This window comes from Anabas testudineus, chromosome 6, assembly GCF_900324465.2.
Source record: "Anabas testudineus chromosome 6, fAnaTes1.2, whole genome shotgun sequence".
NCBI classification, from domain to species: Eukaryota; Metazoa; Chordata; class Actinopteri; order Anabantiformes; family Anabantidae; genus Anabas; species Anabas testudineus.
In genome coordinates this window covers 13437155-13457495 of record NC_046615.1, presented here as the reverse complement: position 1 = coordinate 13457495, position 20341 = coordinate 13437155, and the positions used below count along the sequence as shown (strand labels likewise).

Genomic DNA, 20341 nt, shown 5'->3' with positions numbered 1-20341 from the left:
TCACTAGCCTTCTACTGTAAGAAACCTCGATTGAAAAACTGATCAGCAAGAGTGAATCAGTATGAAATTGCCATGAATATTGTCTCTGTAGTGCACCAGGTGTCCTTAAAATCCATGGTAGATGTTGAGAAAGTGAATCATAACTATATAAATGTTTGGAGGCCTTCATAATTGGAAAGATGACAGATGGAAGGAAACGGAGGCCAGTTCTAAAGTGCTTTGTAAATCTTGTGAGTGTTGCTGTGCTGAGTGTGGGTGCTGAAGGTCATTTGTCAAGGTTATTGCCTGATGAGTCACTGTGGGGACGCTATGAGAGAAGGGGAGAGGGGACACAGCAGACTGCATCCTTCAGTATGTCAACACCAAAGAAAGTCAGATGGATGGCTCATTCCATTCACAGAATAAGGTCACGGAAAGGCAGCCGAAATTCAATTCACACATAATTAAATATGAGTTATATTGAACATTTATTTGCGTCATACTGCTGCTGTATTCCACTTTTTTATACAGTCCTTGGGAATAGAAGATAACTAATGACTGATCCAACCCTATTCAACCTACCTGTTGCAGCTGTGCAGGTTTAATCCAGGTTTTCAAGCTGTTCTGCATCTCCACAGCCTTCTGCACGCAGCCTGTTATGTTTAGATAACAACCCACTCTGCAGTTTAATTTCTCTGTGACCTTGTTCTGATATCCACTAGTGGATTATTTCTCTCAATCAAGATGTTTTATGTAACTGCTAGCCTGAGAGGATTATAGAGAAACATTCTGCTTTTAGAATTTAGTCCAATGAACCATGAAGATGTGGCCCTACTTTCTGTCATATGGTCTTTGTCAGTAATAATCCCTCTGGTGTGAAATGTGCTCGGTTTAATATTTGTAAGGGATCAATGGACAAGCATAACTTTAAATGTTTGAGAAACGTAGCTAGAATGTAGGCAACTCCTTGCTTTCTCAACCAAAACGTCTTTACATTCGTACACGCTAATCATGAGCTGTACCTTAAACATGCACTTTGTTATGTTGTCATTCGTCCTTTTTATTTATCTGTGGTGTTTCTGAGTGGCAGCCAAGGAAAAAAATGACATTTCCATGTCCTTGGAGTTCTGGGATGCTGTAACAGCACATCACCATGGCAACTGTTCCTTTCGTCACTGCTCCCCAGGTGTGCTGTGTAATACGTGCCCAAACTCTGTCTGCTCCCGGCTACGGCTCACCTCATGCTGCACGTCCTTTTCCCCTCCTATAAGACTTATATAATATAATATTAATATATTGTCCTTTGTGTATGTCAAGCTTTTACTTTAGTTTTCTCACCCAATCTGTACGTTATGTACGAGTGTCAGACATGTTATCTCTGGGATTTTTTGTTTGTTTGGCTTGCTAAATAAAGTACTGTCTTCCCTTCCTGTATTTACAAATTCAGCTTTACAAACAAGAGCAAGTAGCGGCACATCACAGTCAGCAATACAGCCCGCAGATGGAAATCCACTTGTTCTGGTACAGTAATTAGCGCCTGAAGGGTGCAGCATTAGCACATTCTGCTAATCCATTGTCGGTGCTCCAGTGGACTCAAGGCTAGGAGAGTTGTAGACTAAATCCCACTGGAGCAGATGGATGACGTGATGCAAGGGAGGCTGAAAGGGGCCCTGATCATTAAAAGGGTTGATTACATGGCAGTAATGGGATCAGCAATTTGGGCTCAAGGCTGGAGGTCTGCAGAAGATCCAGTTCTCTCTGGGCCTCTAATGCAGAGTCTCCAGGACTTTATTTTGGTAGTGAATTTAAATCAAGGTCGAGGTTTTCCTTAGGGAATTTCTCAACCTTCATACTTTGTGTTATGACATTGTCCTAATTAACCAATATCACTGGACACAAGTTTTTGTCCGAAGCTACAACCTTCTGTGGTGGAGCTGCTTGTTATGACAACGTATCTTTTGATATTATGATATCATAATGAGGAAAATCCATCCATCCAACACGTTTACCAACTTATCCTGTAGAAAGTAGCATGAGGCAGGTGCTGATGCAAACTGACATTGGGTGAGAGGTGTGACACACCCTGGAGTGTATGTTAGTGTTTGAGTGTTTTTTTTAAACCTCTTCTGCTGCCTTCACTCATCACTGCCAGCGCACAGCTAGTGCTGGACAGCTAGTTAGAGATGGTTGATTTATGTGTGTGAGTAGTTCATGCAAATCATTTTCATTCTTTAACTGCCAACCCACTCTGCACTCGTGCAAAACCTATAAACATTTGTGTTTTGTGATGTGCCCATTTATCTATTGCTCATGAATTAAAAAAATGGAAATGAATGGATAGTTATATGTGCCCTGGTTCATCCCAGAACAGGCATAACAATTTGATTACAAGTATTTATTAATTAGAGAGAATCAAAAAGAAGAAAGAGCCTCATCTGGTAGGATTAAAGCAGATTTAGTGGCTGTGTTGTTTCGCTGGGACAGAAACAACTTGGCTCTAGTCACTTTTGAGTCAACCCCATATTTGTTACGTTCAAATACAATGTGATGGGTGAAAGCAAATATTAGTGAATGCAGATCCATTTGAGTCACAGTTGAATTTTTATTTATTTCAGTTCAGTTTTATTTAACTCAGTCATATGTGTCAGAGTTTCCACGCTTCATGCACATTATGTATATTACACAATGAATCTCTATTTCCTGACCCTTATGCCTGTTACTTTGATGTGCAACATAAATTACTGTAGAGCGATAAATTCAGGTATGGTGACAAATCTGTCAGCATACCTCGCAGTTGCAGTTTTCTCTTGCTGACTAGGGAGCTTCTCATATTAAGGGGCTGTGAGATTTCTATCTCACAACAGCAGCAGCGCAGTGGGGGAAGAAGGTGGTGATGGTGTCAAAACACACCTTATGCTTCTGGGTCCATTGTGCTCTGTGCACTTTATTCTGAGATAATGGATGTTCTGTACCAAACCCATCTTCATAAATGTCATTTTCAGTTCCATACTCACTGCTGTCATAATGTGTAGAAGGGTAACTCTCTGTTTAGATTTTAAGAAGGGCTTTCGTAGCAATTTTCAGTTGATGGCACTGATTTCCTGACCATTTTCTTTGGATTTGAAGGAAACTTTCATGGGAGCACAATGTTCAATGTATGGACATTGAGGATTGTAAAGCTAATTGTTCTTATTTAACAATTTGGGTTGTTTTAAGCACTTAATCAAGCACAATATAAACTCATATTTGAGCCTTTGTGTAAATCTCAGACTTGGTGACGTATATTTTAGAGAAACTCATCAGGGTGGCTGCCCACTGCCTGCAGTGCTGGATGACATCATTGCTCCCAGAGCTGCATGACTGAGTAGAGGTTGGAAAGACGGGGAAATGGCCTGCAGCAAAAAGTGCAGCCTCCCACACCACCCTGGCCCCAGTTACGCCAGAGCACATGCCACCCTGTGCAGCCAAGCCATGCCATTCTAGCTTCCCCCGGGGCAAACAAAGACCCCTTTCAGGCCAGTCCCTACTGTGATCATACAGGGCAGAAGCAATCTGTTCCTCTTGGCTGCTCACTGTGAAGTGACCCAGCCTTTTTCTTGTTACAGTTTTGCTAGTTTGTGCAACGCTCCCCATGTTGGCTTTTCAAAACCACTGCTTTGTGCTGTACGTATTAAAAAGGGCACGGGGGCAGAGATTAACCATATGTATTTGTAGTGGACTTTTAATTTGTGAGACAAAGTCTTGTGGTCTGTGTTTTTTCTCAATTCGGTTTGCAGTGGTCCAACAAGAGAACAGACATATGCCACAGGATGTAAACAAATAGACAATTTAGCCAGATGAGATATTCAGGAAGTGAATATAGAAAAGCACCTTTTTTAAAATAGTTACGAAATAAATGTTCTTTAGGAAGCTTATTAATTTATTATGACCAGAAAGAACAAAAAAGTTTTAACATGAAAAAGTTAAGTGCAGGAACCTGATTGAATGCTCGATAGAAAGAAATATGCTTACTTGAATCCACCCGTAGCTCTGTATATTGGCATTATAGCATCCATCACATTTATCACGCATGACTTAACTTACCTACAGTGTAACCTGCAGCTTCAGACATGATGATGTTAATACTCTCAGTAAGAAAGTGGAACAGTAGCTGTAGGGATTTCACTGATACTGAGTGACTTTCCTCAACCCACCTTCTACTTGATGGGTTTTGAATGCTCCAGGGTCAGAATGCCATTTGTCTGACTGACGAAGTACAGACTGGGCAGCCGGGACCAGCATGCACCTGCACTCCCATAAGCCTTCTGGGGTGATGTCACATCTCGACTCTGTCAGTCAGCGGACTCTCGCTTCTTTCTACCTGCAGCATCAATCCACTGGCCTCATTCAGTCACTCTGCGCAGTAGTCAAGGTGTTCAAGAATCCTCGACCTGCAAAGTTAAAAAGCTTTTCAGCCCCGAGACACTTGTAAGGTTATCAGGGAACTTTGAGTTTGCAGTGGAATGGAGGAGATCATTGAAAGCAGTATCTGATTTTTTTTATGATATCAAAATTCAAAAAACATCTATTTTAGGTTTAGTAAACTGTTTCCTTTTGGGAGATTTATTTAACTCTTCCCCATTGACAGAGGAGTTTGTGTTCTTTCTTTATCATTTGATAATTTGCTACTTATCTCTTGTGAACAATAATCAATAAGATGTATTTCCCAGGGTATTGATTAAGTCTATTAAGAGTTAAAGCTTTCAGACGAGAAGACAGCAAACGTGATTAATGTACCCCAGTACTGATGTCTTTGGTACTCTCCTGAGTATTGAAACATCTATCACAGCACTTTAAAGTCTTACATAAAGAGTGGTCTTCCAATAAATGAATGATTAATATTTGCATTTTGCATGAAAGGGGTTTTTGTGCTGATGTCAGTTCTGTGGAGCTTGGAAATCTTCTACTGAATCATGTATAATGCCAAATTTTCAGTTATGTTAATTATATTAATTTGACCTGTCAGTCGCTGTGAGCTGTAACTGTCTGTGCGTACTATTTCCTAGTGCTTCCATTGCTGTAGAAGAAGAGTGTTTAAAAAAAATACAGTGCAAGAAACACTGTAGTTTTGATCTCAATACATTTTCCACTAAGATAATACAGAATTGTAAAAAATCTAATTTAAAGAAATCTTTACAAGGAGGAGGCAGTTGTAAGCACTTCTTCTTAATGAGAAGTTGACTTTTTTTGATTGAAGATTGAAAGAAAATTTAATGCAAACATCTACTTGAAATTCAACTATAACAATAAACTTATAATTGTATATTTTTTGTGTTTCAGGTTTCAAATATAGTTTAATTCTTGGGGCTGGCAATGTAAAGTTGCAGAAATGAAACACAGAATTGATTATGAATCAACATTATGCTTGCCTATATTTTTGATGTCCCCCCAAAAATGTTTTCTCTAGTCTCTGAATGTTCATTTAATTGTACATGTACAAACCAAGTTGTTTTTTATCTATTTGTTTCATTTCAGTTTGTGCTTCATATAAACGATTCTGCAAGAAGAATGAAGATGTTTGCTGCCATTTTACAGACTGAAAGCAATAATACAGAGTCAAACTGATATTCTTTGATAGGATTCGAATTTTTTATTTGTTAGGCTATTTAGAGTTGCATCTTACTCACTTGTTTTTCTATTTGAAGTATTGCACACTGAGATCAATACCTTATGTAAGCTGTGTGGGAGAGAGTTGAAGATGAATTTGAGACACCGTTACTTAAGAAGACTGAGTGCTATCTTTACATTGTGTATGTTCTTCTGCAAGAAGTCGCCTACCTTCATTCAAAGGGTACGCACTGAGGCCCTGAGTAAGAGGGGCTTTGTAAGTGCTGCTCATGGATACCGCTGTTGCTATGAGACAGTTGAAATTGTGTTTGAAGCTCGGCTCTGCTTTGAGAAAAAGTTAAAATATTTTTAACACCTAATGCTTAGGCTGATCTGCGCCAAGAATTATGCTAAGCCCTCTGCTGTGAACATGCAGTAGTGTGCCTATTTCCGTTGAAAGCAGCTAGAATAAGAAGGCAGTGCTGTAAAAGTACACTGTGTTGTGGATTCTCTGCTCGGCTCCTCTCCTCGTCTCTTTCACTGTCAGCTGCTGTCTGATCAATTTATGAGGGACAGTATTTTAGCTCAGTATGAGTAACAGGGAGAGAAAAGGCCATGTTGGTCCCTCTGGGTTTGTGTTAAGTGTTAGGAGGTCGAGGGAAGTGGTTGTGGGAATGCACTCAGATTGTCATTGACAGCTTTGGAAAGGGCATGGTTGTGGGGTCACATGATAAAAATAAAAACTAAAGGACACAGTTACAGTCATCACCTCTGATACCGTGTGTCTGATTTGTTAATATATCCTCTTTTAATGCCCAGTATTTTGTAATCCTCTGCTTGTCTTACCCTGTGATGAGGATAGAGCCCCTTTGATTGCTTGGAGGGTCTTTAACCTCCAGTCCCTGTGGGGCCATAAGACAATCAGCACCATGCCTCCCCGGAGGGGGACACGCTAAGCTGCAAACTAAAAAAAGCGGCTAAAAGAGTTTCTCACAGCTTCCTTTGAAAGTTCTATTTTTTGCTCCATTTCTGGGAATTCATCCTAAGAGGCTTCATTTATATTAGCTGTACAATCAGATTGCTCTCAAAGTACCAGCTTTTAATTAAGCATGCAAACCAATTAAGTTATGATCGTCTTCATTTTCCCTGTGGTTAACCTCAAACAAGGTTAGCTGCAGAGGCATCCGCTGCGACAGGGTGCTCGCGCTCAGATTCATAAAGCCCATTAAAGTGGCAAAAGTCAAAATGTGATTCTTTTGAAACTCCTGCCAAGCTCGTTGAGCTTGTGAGTTACACACACATCAACAGTATTGATCACAGCTGACCATGTCTTGTGTTCTGACACATGACAGTTGGATGTGCTACTGTAACGCACACTTATTTCAACATAATTAGTTGCAGCAGCAAATGATTATTGTCATAATTGATCTTTCAGTTATATAAAATATTAGATAATAGTGAAAAACAGTGCTTGTATTTTCTGAACTTAAGAATATTCAGATCACTATCATGTAAGATGGAGGAAACTGAAATTCCTCACATGTGAGCACATGGTATTTGTCCTTCCCTTACAGAACTGAGCTTCAGGATTTCGTGAAGTTGGATGTATCGTTAAGTTAAGTGCTTACTGTACGCGGTAGGGGGCTTAATATTAGAGCCTTACACAATTCGTCAGTGGTTCATACCATGTAGTGTATCTTTCTCAAGAAGATGGAGCACAGACATGTCAGGAGAGTTAATTCTCACAGTTTGTTCAGTTCATGGCCACTTTGTTTGTTGTCCTTTTCCATTAACGTTTCCAGTGTGTCCAATTTACTGTAGCTCTAAAAGCTTCAAGGATTAGGCAACAGGGAGAATCTTGCTCGAAGCTTTTTAAGTGACACCACGGTAAATCTCTCAAATAAGCTGTCACTCCAAATCCCCAGCCAACATCTCAGCAACACTTCTTAGCTTTTCCTGCTTTGGCGTTTGGTAGCGAAGTACAGCACAGTGGGTCGCAGACAGCAGCCGCCCTCGCCTTTATAGTTAAACTCTTCATGGCTGTCACGCCAAATAATCAAGGAAAATAACACAATCTCAAGTAAATGATTCTGCTCACTATTGTGTGAGCTGGTGAAAAGTGAGAGGAGAGCTGCTTCGGTCTAAGTCCTCAACCACCTCAGGACATTTTGGAAAGTGTTGTGTTACAGCGTTACTTGCTACAGCATTGTCTGGGAGTTTTCAAAGACAGCTCAGTTTTATAGGGCACTGTAGAGCTCAGGCGTTGAAACGGCTCTTTGTTTCCCTGCAGGCGATTCACTTGTGTGTGACCAATCAGATAATTTCCTAATTTCCCCCATTGTAGTGGAGGCCAGCAGTTACTTGGTTTGAATGAGAGCTAATGACTTTTGAAGGTTATTTTATCTCCGTTCAGGGCCCGAGAGTGAGAGACTTCAGGTTGTGAACATGTTTCAGACCATGTACTACTACTACTATTAAAGTGTTTTACATTTACATTTGTAAAATGAAATAAGAACCTAGAGTGACATAATGAAATTGCTTGCTTTATATCTGACCAAACTTTATTTCATAGAAGACTTAAAACATTAATATATTATCAGAGTTACCAGTTACATTAAGTATCTGTATATGGTCTCATGTATAATTCAACCAATTGTTGTAGTGCTAGTGAACCTAATGTTTGGTTAAACTGTTGTCACAGTCAACAATAATTCATTAAATAAAATCATGCATGATAAAAAATCTTAGAGGAATCTTTGTCATTCACTGCTAAACTAAAATCCTTACTTCTGAACTCATGTAAGGGCAGCGGCAGAATATTTGATGCCCCACCTTTGGCCAGATTAACTATGTGGAGCTGCAGTCTTTCAAAACCTCAGTTTTCTGAAACATTTAATGAAAATATTGCATCTCCCCTGGGCCTCCATTAAAGCATTGACACACAGGGCAGTGGTGGGCCTTTCACGCCTCTGTGCACAGGCAGCCAGTCTCCAGGGCCAAACAGCTTTCTGCATTTTTCTGGCTGGTTTCACCAGTGGAAAGTGATCTTTCTCTGGGCTCAAGAGACAATGGAGAGGGTGAAGTGGTACCATGGAGGCCCCCTCTGCTCAGCATGACGCGTTTTAAAACATCCGAAGGGTACTAATTCTGAGAAATGGAGCGCAGCAGCTTTTCATTCAGCTGATTGAGTTGCTTGTCTGCCTGTCACACAAGAGTTGCTCTTTTGCCATATACAGACAGATGTTATGTGCAGCACTAAGGATGGGTCACAGTAGTGAATAACAAAATTGTCTACTGTAAGATATTGTATGATGCAATTTAAACCATTGTCTCTGTCTCTTTAATATTTAATAAGTCTATTAGAAAATTGTGGGCGACATTGCAAATCAATGATTTATGATGTTTACATCAATGTGATGTTGTGACTACGTTTGCTGAACTACCCAAAACAGACTGGCTGTCAGTCGGTTGACACTCAACTACCAATCCTACAATTGATTAAAAAACTGGGGAAAAAAGGGCTTTAAGTTATTTTTGTTTGACTGACAGCACCTTCCTCAGTGGGTCCACGCTGCAAAATCACAGAGGAAAACAAGTGTATCTGTCGAGCAAACATTATTCCATCTGGAAGTGACTTCATCAGCAGAGTCAGAAGAATCAAGCTGCTGCCTACTCACTGCTGAAAAGCATTAGTGCACTCAGAAAGATTCTGCTGCCTCTTCTTGCTCACTTTAATGTCTTGCCTTTGACTTTACAGCAGCAATCGTATGTGCTGTTTACCTACGTTGCTTTGTCAAATAATAGAGCCTCTTTAGGTTGGAGGAAGCAGGGTATACTGTTACAGTGCATTTTTTAAGTTTATAATGCCATTAGTTAATATGCTGTGCAGTGCACTGTTTGCAATATTTATACTGCATGAAGAGAAGAACAGTATGAGAATATGTCTACAGAAGCTTTAACATTAAACACCTGTGCATTTAAGGTGAAGTTAATTATATGTGTTATAGTATTATTAAACAAGAGACGTGCCTGTCATCACCTCACTGGCCAACACTGGTCATAGGTAGAGACGAGTTAACTGTTTTGGACAAGGTAGCCTCAAATTAGACTAACCTAATGTGACAGAGGTGGAGAGAATCTAAGGAACTGAGGCAGTTCTCCACAGATGAAGCCCTGGGGCTTGTTGTTCACTGCAACACTATTCTTCACAGGTATCCAAACACAAAGAAATAAATTATTGTAATTTACAAGATGTAAAGGTTTTTGAGTGTACTGTAGCTGTCAGTTGTACAGGTAAGACAGCACAGGTCAATTCCCAACTGAGGTTTTCTCCTGTGATTTCACATTCAATCAGCCTACTTGACAAAAATAGCAGCTGCAGCTGGGAAATATCCCTTTTTAATAATAATAAAAAAGACCAAGAAATCAGAAGGGAAATTATAGTTTGACAGTAAAAACATAACCGTGTGTGAGTGAATTCTCCTCTGTCCCAGAAAGACACGCGGTGCTTGAACCAGTTGTTAATAACTGTGTTAGCATTTCCTTAAAGTGCCAGCAAAAAGAACCATTTTGCAAGCCAAATGTTAACCGTGATAAACAGATGGAAAGTTAAGAGTCTCATTTGAAAGTGTCAGTAAATATGGAGATGAAATGCACTGAAACAGAAAGGCAATCGGAGTTCATCAACGTAGCATCAGGAGGGGACGGTGAAATGAAGCCAGCCAGTATGCATCCTCACAGATGAGAAGTTTAACATGATCAACACAATATCACTGATAGTCATGCTACACAGAAGGATTGTGGTTGTGGTTGTGCAGCAGTCAGGCTCAATGGGGGTGTCCGCGCATATTCTAGAGAAGGCAGGCTTGAAAGAGAGAGCGAGTGGTGAGGACTGCCTGGTGAGCTCTAGCTGCCTGTGCCTGACAGAGGGATCACTTTAGGATAGAGGATGAGGTTAGAGCTCAGTGAAGTAGTCGCCTCATTCAGTGCTGTTACCGTACATACTGTGGAAGTTATAGACCAATTACTGAAATAGACCATGTAGTGCAGCTTTTAACAGTGACTTCACGCAATTAGCCTGCTTGGGAAAAGTTTCTGTTAAGGCTTAATGTTCTTAAAACCCATTTATAAAATGAATGAAAAACATTAGAGGCAGCTCAGAAGCACTAATGCCTTCCCCTGCCAAGACAACCAATAGTGCACAGCTTATAGCTGTTGCACTGATAAACAACAGACATTAGTCAATGTGTGAATGACTCTTTGCCAACAACTGAAATGTGCATGTCTGGTTCAGTGCGTCATGCCTGTGGGCTAAACCTGGATGTAGTTATGATAATGCTGGATGCTGTGAGACTGCCCAGTTCTCATTTCATGTAGCGGTCAACAGTGCATGAGAATAAATGTCAGGTCTGAGGGGCTCATGTAGTCTGAATTAGTGACACTGAGTCATTGCACAACTGCCTCTGACTACACTGGGGGAGACAGGACTGGCGCATCACCACGAGAGCTGTGTAAATGCCTAAAAATTAAGTATTGTCTTCATGCTAATCCCAAGCATGACACCAATTGTGCTGCTGATTCTGTTTCAGGGGAATTTGTCACGCTTTTTAGTAAGAAACCCTAACAGCAGTGGAGAGGGAGAACAACTCCAAGCGCACAAGAATACAATATATATAAATTGCAATCAGCAAAGTGGATAGTAAAAAAAAAAAAACACATTTAAATGAGTGTTTAGATGCCCAGTGGAGACCAACCCAATGACTGGGTGGGCGGCATGGGGTCACAATGCTGAGCTTAAGAGGTGCAGCTGAGAGAAGGGACAGCAAAGCTATAAGCATACTGGCAATGAAATCCGTCACTAGTGGGCTGAACGACTAATGACTCAGAAATTCTCAATCAGGCTCTTTCATTCCCTTATGTCTGCAAGAAGGCACCTTTAAGCCCATTTAGCAACAACTTTTCTTTAACCACTTTTCATGTTGTGCGGGTATTCTGTTTCAAAGACAGCAGTAATGTACTCGTATTGTTTAGCAGTGTCTGTTTATCAGTGAAACAAATGTTTGACTTAACGTGACCATAAGGAGGAATTATTCCACTTCTCCATCACTCTCTTACTGAAGTGCGAATACTCCCAAATACTTTATCCCTTACTTCAGAAGCACAGAACATTAGGTGTGGCGTATATCTTGGTAGCATTTGGCAATTTTAAACTTTTATTTTTCCAACAGGCTGTAATGTCTCAACATGACTCAAATATCTCAAATTGTAAAAATAAAATTTCTGTGACAGCATTTTTTATTAGTACTGTCATTGTGGATGTTAGACTCTCACTCTACTTTGTAAACATACAATAAGCTTCTAAAAGCTTTGAATGAAACACTTCTTCAATTCAAATTAAAAATGCTAATTCAACATTTGAATTAAAGGAGGAGGAGTATGATCACGATCACAGAATACTGCTACTGCTGCTAATATTACATATCACACTGTTCTTAACAGTGTTTGTTGTTAAGTGTCCTATCAACGATGCCAAGCAGTTGTACAGCTAACATGAATTATGAATATTTTTTGAGCTCTAAAAGAGATGCCTGGCCAGCAAACAGCAAACTCATTAAAACTACATCACGTATACATACTGTATATTCTATGTGCATCTGGGTCACTGCTTTATCTTGCACTGTTTTATCTTTGCACTGTGCTCTATGCTGTATTGTTCCTCATGGTGTCACTGTGATTTGCGTGTCAATGTTGTCCATTTCTTTTGGCCTGCACATTTGGTGATTGATGGTTTCAAATCATCTGAGTGAAGCTTTTGAATCTCCCTTGAGATATTCTGTCACTATCTATTACATGTTCTGTGCCCGCCTTGTCTGCCCAGGGTGGTACATACTGTAAGTTAATAACCCTATTTAAGAGCTTCCATTGAGCTGAACAAATGTCTGAACATGTGCTGACCAAATTGTTCCACACCTTAAGGAGATCAGCAGCCAGATCAGCTTTTTGTACAAACATTTTTATTTGGCTTCACTGCGTCTTTTAACTTTCTGTCTGTCAGAGCACAGAGATAATGCTTGTGGTTTCCGACACTCCCACTCACCGGTGGATCCCAGTCAGACTCATGATGATTTCCTCTAAGTATTCGTATTGTCTTCATCATCTCTGGTCCTCCTCAGCTTATGAGTGTGATAATTGCTCTGGCAAGAGAAAGACCTATTAAAGACATAACTCCTTCAGCTCAGTCTTACTCGGGGCGGTTTTCCCACCTCATTAGTCACTGGAGATATTTTGGGGAGTGTCTATAAATGCTGTTTATTCAGACATCTCGTAAAATATATATACTGTACTTTTATAAAGCAGTGTGCCTTAAAAATTTGGGATGTAAATCTGGTACCTTTCTTGGCTACACTTCACACAACTTTCACAACTTGAAGTTCGTGCAGGAGACTGAATCGCGGTTACACATTAACCTGTGCAACCATCTGCCTCCTGGGACAAAAGAAAGCAATGTGCTTATGAAACCAGACCAGCTCTCTCTCTCACACTCAGACACACACACACACACACACACACACACTGTCAATGGCATCGTGTTTCCACTTCTCTTACTATAAAGTGATATAATCTTTTATTAATGGTCTGCGCTCCTGCATTGATATCGAAACCATTTTAATGATTAATCTGAAAGAAAAGTGGCCATTGTACACTGGGGGCTCTTTAGTAGGAAAGAAATCCACTGTTGTTTTCTGTTAGACACAACAGAACGATCTTTGTTATTATTTTATACCCTTAGAGAGACAACTGTTTTCTTGAGGATTTCTGTTGACAACAGACTATATGATTGTTGGATAAAAAACATTTAGACTTGATAAATTGGATAAACTATGTTGATCATACAGTACATAAATATAAAATGTTTTGTACATCAGACCGTTCACTCTTGTTACACATTTTAATCTGTTTAACTAATAGACGACAAAAAATTGGATGATAATTTGAAATAGAAAATAGTTAACATATATATTTAAAATAAAAAGAAGAATTAATTAAATTGATAATATATAGTGGAATTTTATGGTTTTCTGCATTAATTTGTCATAAAATGTGATCTGATCTTCATCTAAGTGAAGAGTATTAACAAATATAATGCCTCTAAATTAATAACAGAAACTATTCTGATCTTTCATGTCTTTATTAAGAACAACCATAAAAACCTCTTGTTCCAAATCATCTCTCATCTATTGGGTTGAGATCTGTGCGCTGACTTGGCCACTTCCAAAGGCATATTTTGTTTTTCTGACGCCATTCAGTTGTGTGTTTTGGGTCATCCTCCCGTTGCATTTCTACAGAGTTTTAGCCAACTTTACCGACATTCTCACATTATTCTGGAGAATTTTTTGATACACTTGGGAATTGATCTGCCCCTCAATCATTGCAAGCTGGTCAGGCCCTGATGCAGCAAAGAATCAGAGCTGGAGGAGGATAACGACCAGACAGAAATTTGTTTTTACATTTGCATTGTAACAATTTATTCTCTTTTCTTTCCACTATTGATTTGAAACATTTTATTTTCATAGGGAAGGGACAGAGGTTTTGAGACTGGGCCTGTTTATGGAACAAATGCAACGCAGCAGGATTGAATGTTGTGAACAGGGTAACACCTGGTTCTTTCCAAGTCAAGTCAAACAAATGAAGTAAATCTGTTCCTGTATTGCTGCTGATCCAGACAAGGAAGTGGTTCATTAGTATTAATTAGAAATTTTTGCAAATCACCTCCATCTTGTAATTAGCGACACCAGTGGGGCAATAATGCATCTATGCTCAGTGTGGGGCAGAGCCGGAGCTAGGAGACACGGGGGAGGAAGAAAAGGGGGGAGGGGGGTGATCGGTGGATGTGCTGTTGAATACTAACAAACTTGCTCTTGCCTTGCAACAAAGGAGCAGATGTCCTTTCTGACTCAGTGTGTCCTCCCGGTGCTTCCAGATCCGTTTTTAAATTTGTGTTTGGCTTTGTTACTCCCCCTGGCTTCCAATAGCTGAGTTCTCAGCCCAGCAATAAAAACCACAGGAGGAATCATGCTTTATACTTTAATAACAGAAATATTTTTAGCATCCGTTGTGTTCTTTGTATTCTGTATTATAATTTTATTAAGATTCATAGATTTACAAGATCAAGATTTACAAACCAATTAATTGATTTCCTCTAGGAGAAGTGCAAACTGTGTTTCTCTCATGTTTAGTAATATTACAACATGTGACAATCATGCATGAAGTGCTGCAGTCATGCTACAGATAGGTCACTAACCTCCGGTAGTTCAGCCCCAGCTGATGAGGCTTTTGTCCTAATGAAGTGTTTGTTATCTACATCCTCCGTAATGACACTGAGGAGAGTGCTGCCACTGACTCTCAGGTCAAACAAGCGTAGAGAGAGAAAGGAGGAGTGAAAGGACCTCAGCTGACCTCTTCATGAGTCTTTATGAGGGCTGACAACGACTGGCCGTCAGACTGCAGCCAACATTTGTTTCAGGCACGAGTGGGCTTGATTTTTTATAGATTTATATTTATTGACTATAAACAGACAAACTAAATACTTTTCTATTGTATTTAATATAATGCAACCTCAAACCAACAGAACCTATTCTGTCACCTCCTGAAGCCAAAACAGTCTATTTACTGTCCATGTTCAGCATTATCATTCATTTGAAATCGTGCTTCTGGCCCCTGATGAACATAAGTGCAATATTTAGTCTTCTCTCATGTCTGCGTTTTTCTTCATTAAGTCCTGAGGGAACTGTCTGACACTTCAGATGCTGAATGCTCCACTTACAGAGTCACTAACTCTGCCGGTTTGCTGTTTAATGCGAGTTAATGCCTGGCTCACCTGGAAACAGTACTAATCAGAAGTGGGGTGTGATCGAACTCTGCAAGCTGAATGCGTAAAGGCTCTAAATAGTGACAATGTCCTTAGTTTGTGGTAATTTACCATAATATTTCATGAAGTCAAAATTACAGTTACAGTTCCAATTACAGTTGCCTCCAAATGCCTAAGAGCAGCGTGGCTTCTGGGCAGTTGTGTTTCTGACTGACTGCGATTGAAACACTCAAAGCAGCTTCAAATAATCCCCCACTGAGTCTGTGATATTACGATACATGGGCATGGAGGAAGGCACTGAGAAGCGCTGGAGTGTCTCGGGGTGTAATGTTTGCTGTCTTCACGACACTGGGTAATCACAGCTACTTTGTACCTGCAGTCATTTACCCACTTGTAATCATTCGTCTTAATATACTTATATAAGTATCTTTATTGGTGTATACATTTTATTATAAACTTTATATAGTGGACACGGTGGAGGATGCTCAGTGCTGCGACACACAACTAAAAAGTGTTTCTCTGACGGTAGCTTCATTAGCAAAACCCCATTGAGATTTCAACATATTTAATCCATCCTGTCTTTGAGCTCCTTTTTTAGCTGCTGGTGGGGTTTATTCCAGACACTTGAGATGGATCTGGCTGTGTATTAAAATTGGATGAATCTCAGCTATCTCTGCTGGGTTTAAAAAAAAATCTTAAGGATATTCAGCTACCAGGAATTGTTTGTCATATTGGAGCTCAGGACAGTGGCCTTTCTTTGTTGATTCATATGTTTGTGGCCTTTTGTCAACAAGCTTGCTGAATCTCTGTTTTTCTTGTCTTCTGTTACAGCGGGACGCGAAGGGACAGTATCTATTTGACCTCATCTGTCACCACCTCAACTTGTTGGAGAAAGACTATTTTGGCATCAGATATGTGGATCCAGACAAGCAGCGGGTCAGTGTGTGTGTGTGTGTGTGTGTGTGTGTGTGTGTGTGAGCATGACAGCGGTTCTTTGTGTGCATGCTTCTGTGTATTTATTTGACTTCCTGCTGGGATTAATGAAGTTCTAGGAATCATGAACCATAACATTTTAATAAGGCCTTTAAATGATTAAACAACAAATTAAAGTTATAAATATTAAATTAGAATAAATTAAGATTTAAAAACACTCACATTTCTCATTTAAACCTTTGACATATTGTCTTTGTACTATTTTCAATCAAATATAAGTTAATTTTTGTTTTTAAAATACATTTTATACAGTGTTCCAGCTTCTTTTTTCTTTTCTTTTTTTTGGAAACAAGGTTTTTCTATGTAAACAAAACGTTGACTACAATTACAACGCTTAAGTGAGTCTTAAGCCTATTTATGCACTCAGTGTTTCAAAAGCAGCTGAATGTGAACTCGGAATGACTCCATAATAAAATTGTGTTGCTGTGTAACCATATGAAAATTACATGCTTGGCTTGAAAAATGGGGTTGTATTTGATTTAGTCGAAGGATGAGAGTCAGAGTGTGTTACAGAGTGAAAAGCTGTGTTATTCACTTTCTCTTATTCATGCAGCCTCTCAGATTGATGGCTGTTCCATCAAGCTCTTCTTCTGTGAGGATGTAGTGGCACTGCTTGCTTCATGAAGTATTCACATGTTTCGCAGATCATGTTGTACTGCACACAAGAGCCAAGTCCCGCTGATGCTGCATATCCTGTGCTGTCACTCAGGACTCTTTAGGTGGCTGTTGGTTTGGGTGGGTTCAGTTGGCGAGAAGGCGTCCTGTGAAAAAGGTGGAGGCAGAATACATGTGTGCTCCCAGAGATAAAGATGAATCTGAATCGTCACCTGCAGCAGGTGTTCTCGCTTTTCAGGCACAGAACAGTTTGGACTTAAAATAAAATGAAATGTGATGATTTCATAACAGAAAACAGAAACAGAAAAATTCATATACCTCACATTCAATGCAGATTTCGCATACTCCCTGAGCATTGCTGTTGTAACACGTGAACAGGTCGCCCCACAAAGCTGTCAGTAGTAACAGCTGAACATTATAGCAACTGTCAGACAAAGTGTCAGCTCAGTGATTTGACGTGTGGCTTCATCAGAGAGGATTTTTAAAAATATCACTGGATAATATTCATTTATCTGTTTATCTTTTGTTTCTAATGTAGCACTGGTTGGAGTTCACAAAATCAATTGCAAAGCAAATGAAATGTAAGTACTGTGAATGTTTATCTGTTTACAATGTTCAAAGTTGGAAATTAAATCCCCAACACCAGGTCTGCACCGGCATTGATGATTATAGACTTAACTTAGATTTGAATCTGTATAATATCCCAAGGAATAAAAAAAAATACACTGCTTTTTTTTCTTTAATTTGATTAAAATCACCAAAAAAAAAATATAATAAAAACACAATAACACAAACACATTTGCACAAGATGATACAGTAAGCATTGCATGGCACAGTATATGATACAGCAGTCAGCTTTTACCAAATAAATATGTTGAATAGTGCAGGGAAAGTGATACAAACAAGACAATAGGTTCAGGCTGTAATAAGATCTTGTGCCAGTTATCAGTCCATGACAAAACATTTTCTAGTGTCAGAGTCTCAGAACAGCTCTGCTGTCTTCTTCAATCCTCTGTGTAGTGTTTGATCTCTCACTATGAAAGGACTCCCATCGGTTTCTTAAATGTTTTGTGTTTGTTTCCTCCAGCTCAGCCTCCGTTCACCATGTGTCTGAGAGTCAAGTTTTACCCTCCTGATCCCGCTGCTCTCAAAGAGGAAATCACTCGGTATGAACTCCTGTTGTTGCTCCTCACTTCAGATGATTTGATAAAGGCTCATCCTTTCTTTTTTTTTCTCTCACTACATTTATTTCAGCCATATTTGTGTGAAACCTGTGAAAAGCAGCTGCGTTTGGTGCTTTTGTTTTCGAAAGATTTGCCTGTAGTTCAGATTTAATGTGTTTAGAAACAAGAAGCATGTCTCTTTCTAAAATATGACTTGTGTCCCTACATCTTTAGTATGCATGAGTACTTTACTGTTTAAAACATTATGATAAATATTACACACTGTAAGAGAAGCTGTGAAGCAGAGAGGAATGTAAAAGCCTTCCCTTGTTTTTGTGTAAACATTTTTCCAATGGTAATTTTTCCTATACACAATATGTGAGTATGTCTGAATTTACGCTGCCACAGATAATGCTGAGAGTAGCCAGCTACTGACGGTGTGCATGTACAGTTCACTGAGGTAAAACACTGATCAGAGGGAGAGGTGTAATCAGGTGAAATGTGCAGCACATGCAGACAGTACATAATGATCAGTGTGGATAGAGAGGCTACGGGGCAAAGGGTGCACGGAGAAGAAGAGCAGGGGAGTGGGGGAGTGATACATTATGATGAGGGTGGAGAGGGCAGAGCTCGGGGCAGACCACACAGAGAGGAAGAGAGGAAAAATCAATCACATGTGAAGCTCCTGTTGACGTGAAGGTGCATGTGTATGTGTGTAGTACAGATGTTTTTTAAATACACCTTTTTACTGTCTTCAGAACCTGCTGCAGTGTGAACAACACGAGAAATGTAAGCAGCTCCATTCAGAAGGTGTTATTTGCCATTCTGAGAATGACCTAGATACAGGAAGAGGAATGTCTTATTGTGAAGAATCCCAGTGTGTTTACCTTTATATTAACAATTAATACAATAATAACAATCATCATTATCATCCTGATATTTGCTTCATGCCCCAGAGTAAATTCATGCTTCAGAAGCTGAATGGATGAGTGGCTCTGAGGGTTTAAGAGCAGCAAGGCGTCAGTTGCTGCTTTTCCCCCAGGGCCTTTCTACCCTCCTCTCCCCAAAACAAAACCCGCATTTCTGCTAAATCAAGAAGAAATATTCAAACCACCAGTGGGGAACGTGAACTCAACAGCTTTTGAGGTTTATCGGGTTCATTGTTTTCCTGCTCATGTTTTCTTATTGTTTATTCCTTGTGTGTGTTCACTGAGAAATTCTAAAGCAGTGTTTATGAATAATATTAGAATTCTTATAAGCAGGTCTGTCAGATTATCAGATGTGATTTTCCCCCTTCCTGTGTAGATATCTTGTCTTCCTGCAAATCAAGAGAGACCTCTACCACGGTCGGCTCCTCTGTAAAACCTCGGATGCGGCCATGCTGGCTGCCCACATCCTTCAAGGTAATGGAAGGTGACAGATGGAAACAACTTGCACCACTTTCTGCTTCGCACTGTGTTCACAACCTTTTTTTTTTTTTTACCAGACACTGAAGTTCAACCGGATGATAAATATCGCTACCAAAGCAAATAGATTTTTACGTGGAATAGAGCGAACTCGAGATCGAGGATGTAACAGTATAACGCTCCTGGAAGAAAATGCCTGCAGTGTTTTATATTTATAAGCTTTAAGACACATAATAAGCATTTCACACTAATCAGATTAGATTTTTCATACTGATATTGACTCTAAAAACAACTCGATGCGAACTGTAGTTGCACTTGTACTGTATGATAATTAGTTCAATGGCTTGTCCACTCTTTAAATAAGAAGAGTTCATGCTTAATTATAAAGTCTTTGAAATGGTTGTTTAACTTCTTATCGTTCTGTCACCACACATGCGTCCCCACGCAAATAAAGACATAAACAAACACAACACACGAAAGGCATGGTGCAGCAGAGAAAACAGCGTTTGAAGGGAGGCAGGTCCTCTGGAGGAGGAGCTGATGAATTAAAGATGGGCTGCCTGGTCAGCCCCTCCTTGCAGAGAGAAATCAGCATCAGGGTCATCCGAGGAAGTGCAGTGGGGCATGATGAAACAGAAATAATCCTGGGCATGTTCAGTCAGTCTGCACCGGCGAAAAGCACCAGTGCACTGAAAACTATAGACATTTATTTACTTCTATTAGCTCTGAAT

At 39.8% G+C, this 20341-nt stretch overlaps 1 protein-coding gene across 2 annotated transcripts in view; it reads left to right on the top strand.

The window, feature by feature from the left end:
• LOC113165962 (FERM domain-containing protein 5) overlaps nucleotides 1-20341 on the top strand; it is a 40183-nt gene that overhangs the window by 12443 nt on the left and 7399 nt on the right. For both annotated transcript variants that reach the window (XM_026365809.1, XM_026365808.1), the window contains exons 2-5: nucleotides 16265-16369; nucleotides 17580-17622; nucleotides 18129-18207; nucleotides 19510-19607. In XM_026365809.1, coding sequence (XP_026221594.1) covers nucleotides 16265-16369; nucleotides 17580-17622; nucleotides 18129-18207; nucleotides 19510-19607 — 325 coding nt within the window. The remainder of the gene's footprint in view (nucleotides 1-16264; nucleotides 16370-17579; nucleotides 17623-18128; nucleotides 18208-19509; nucleotides 19608-20341) is intronic.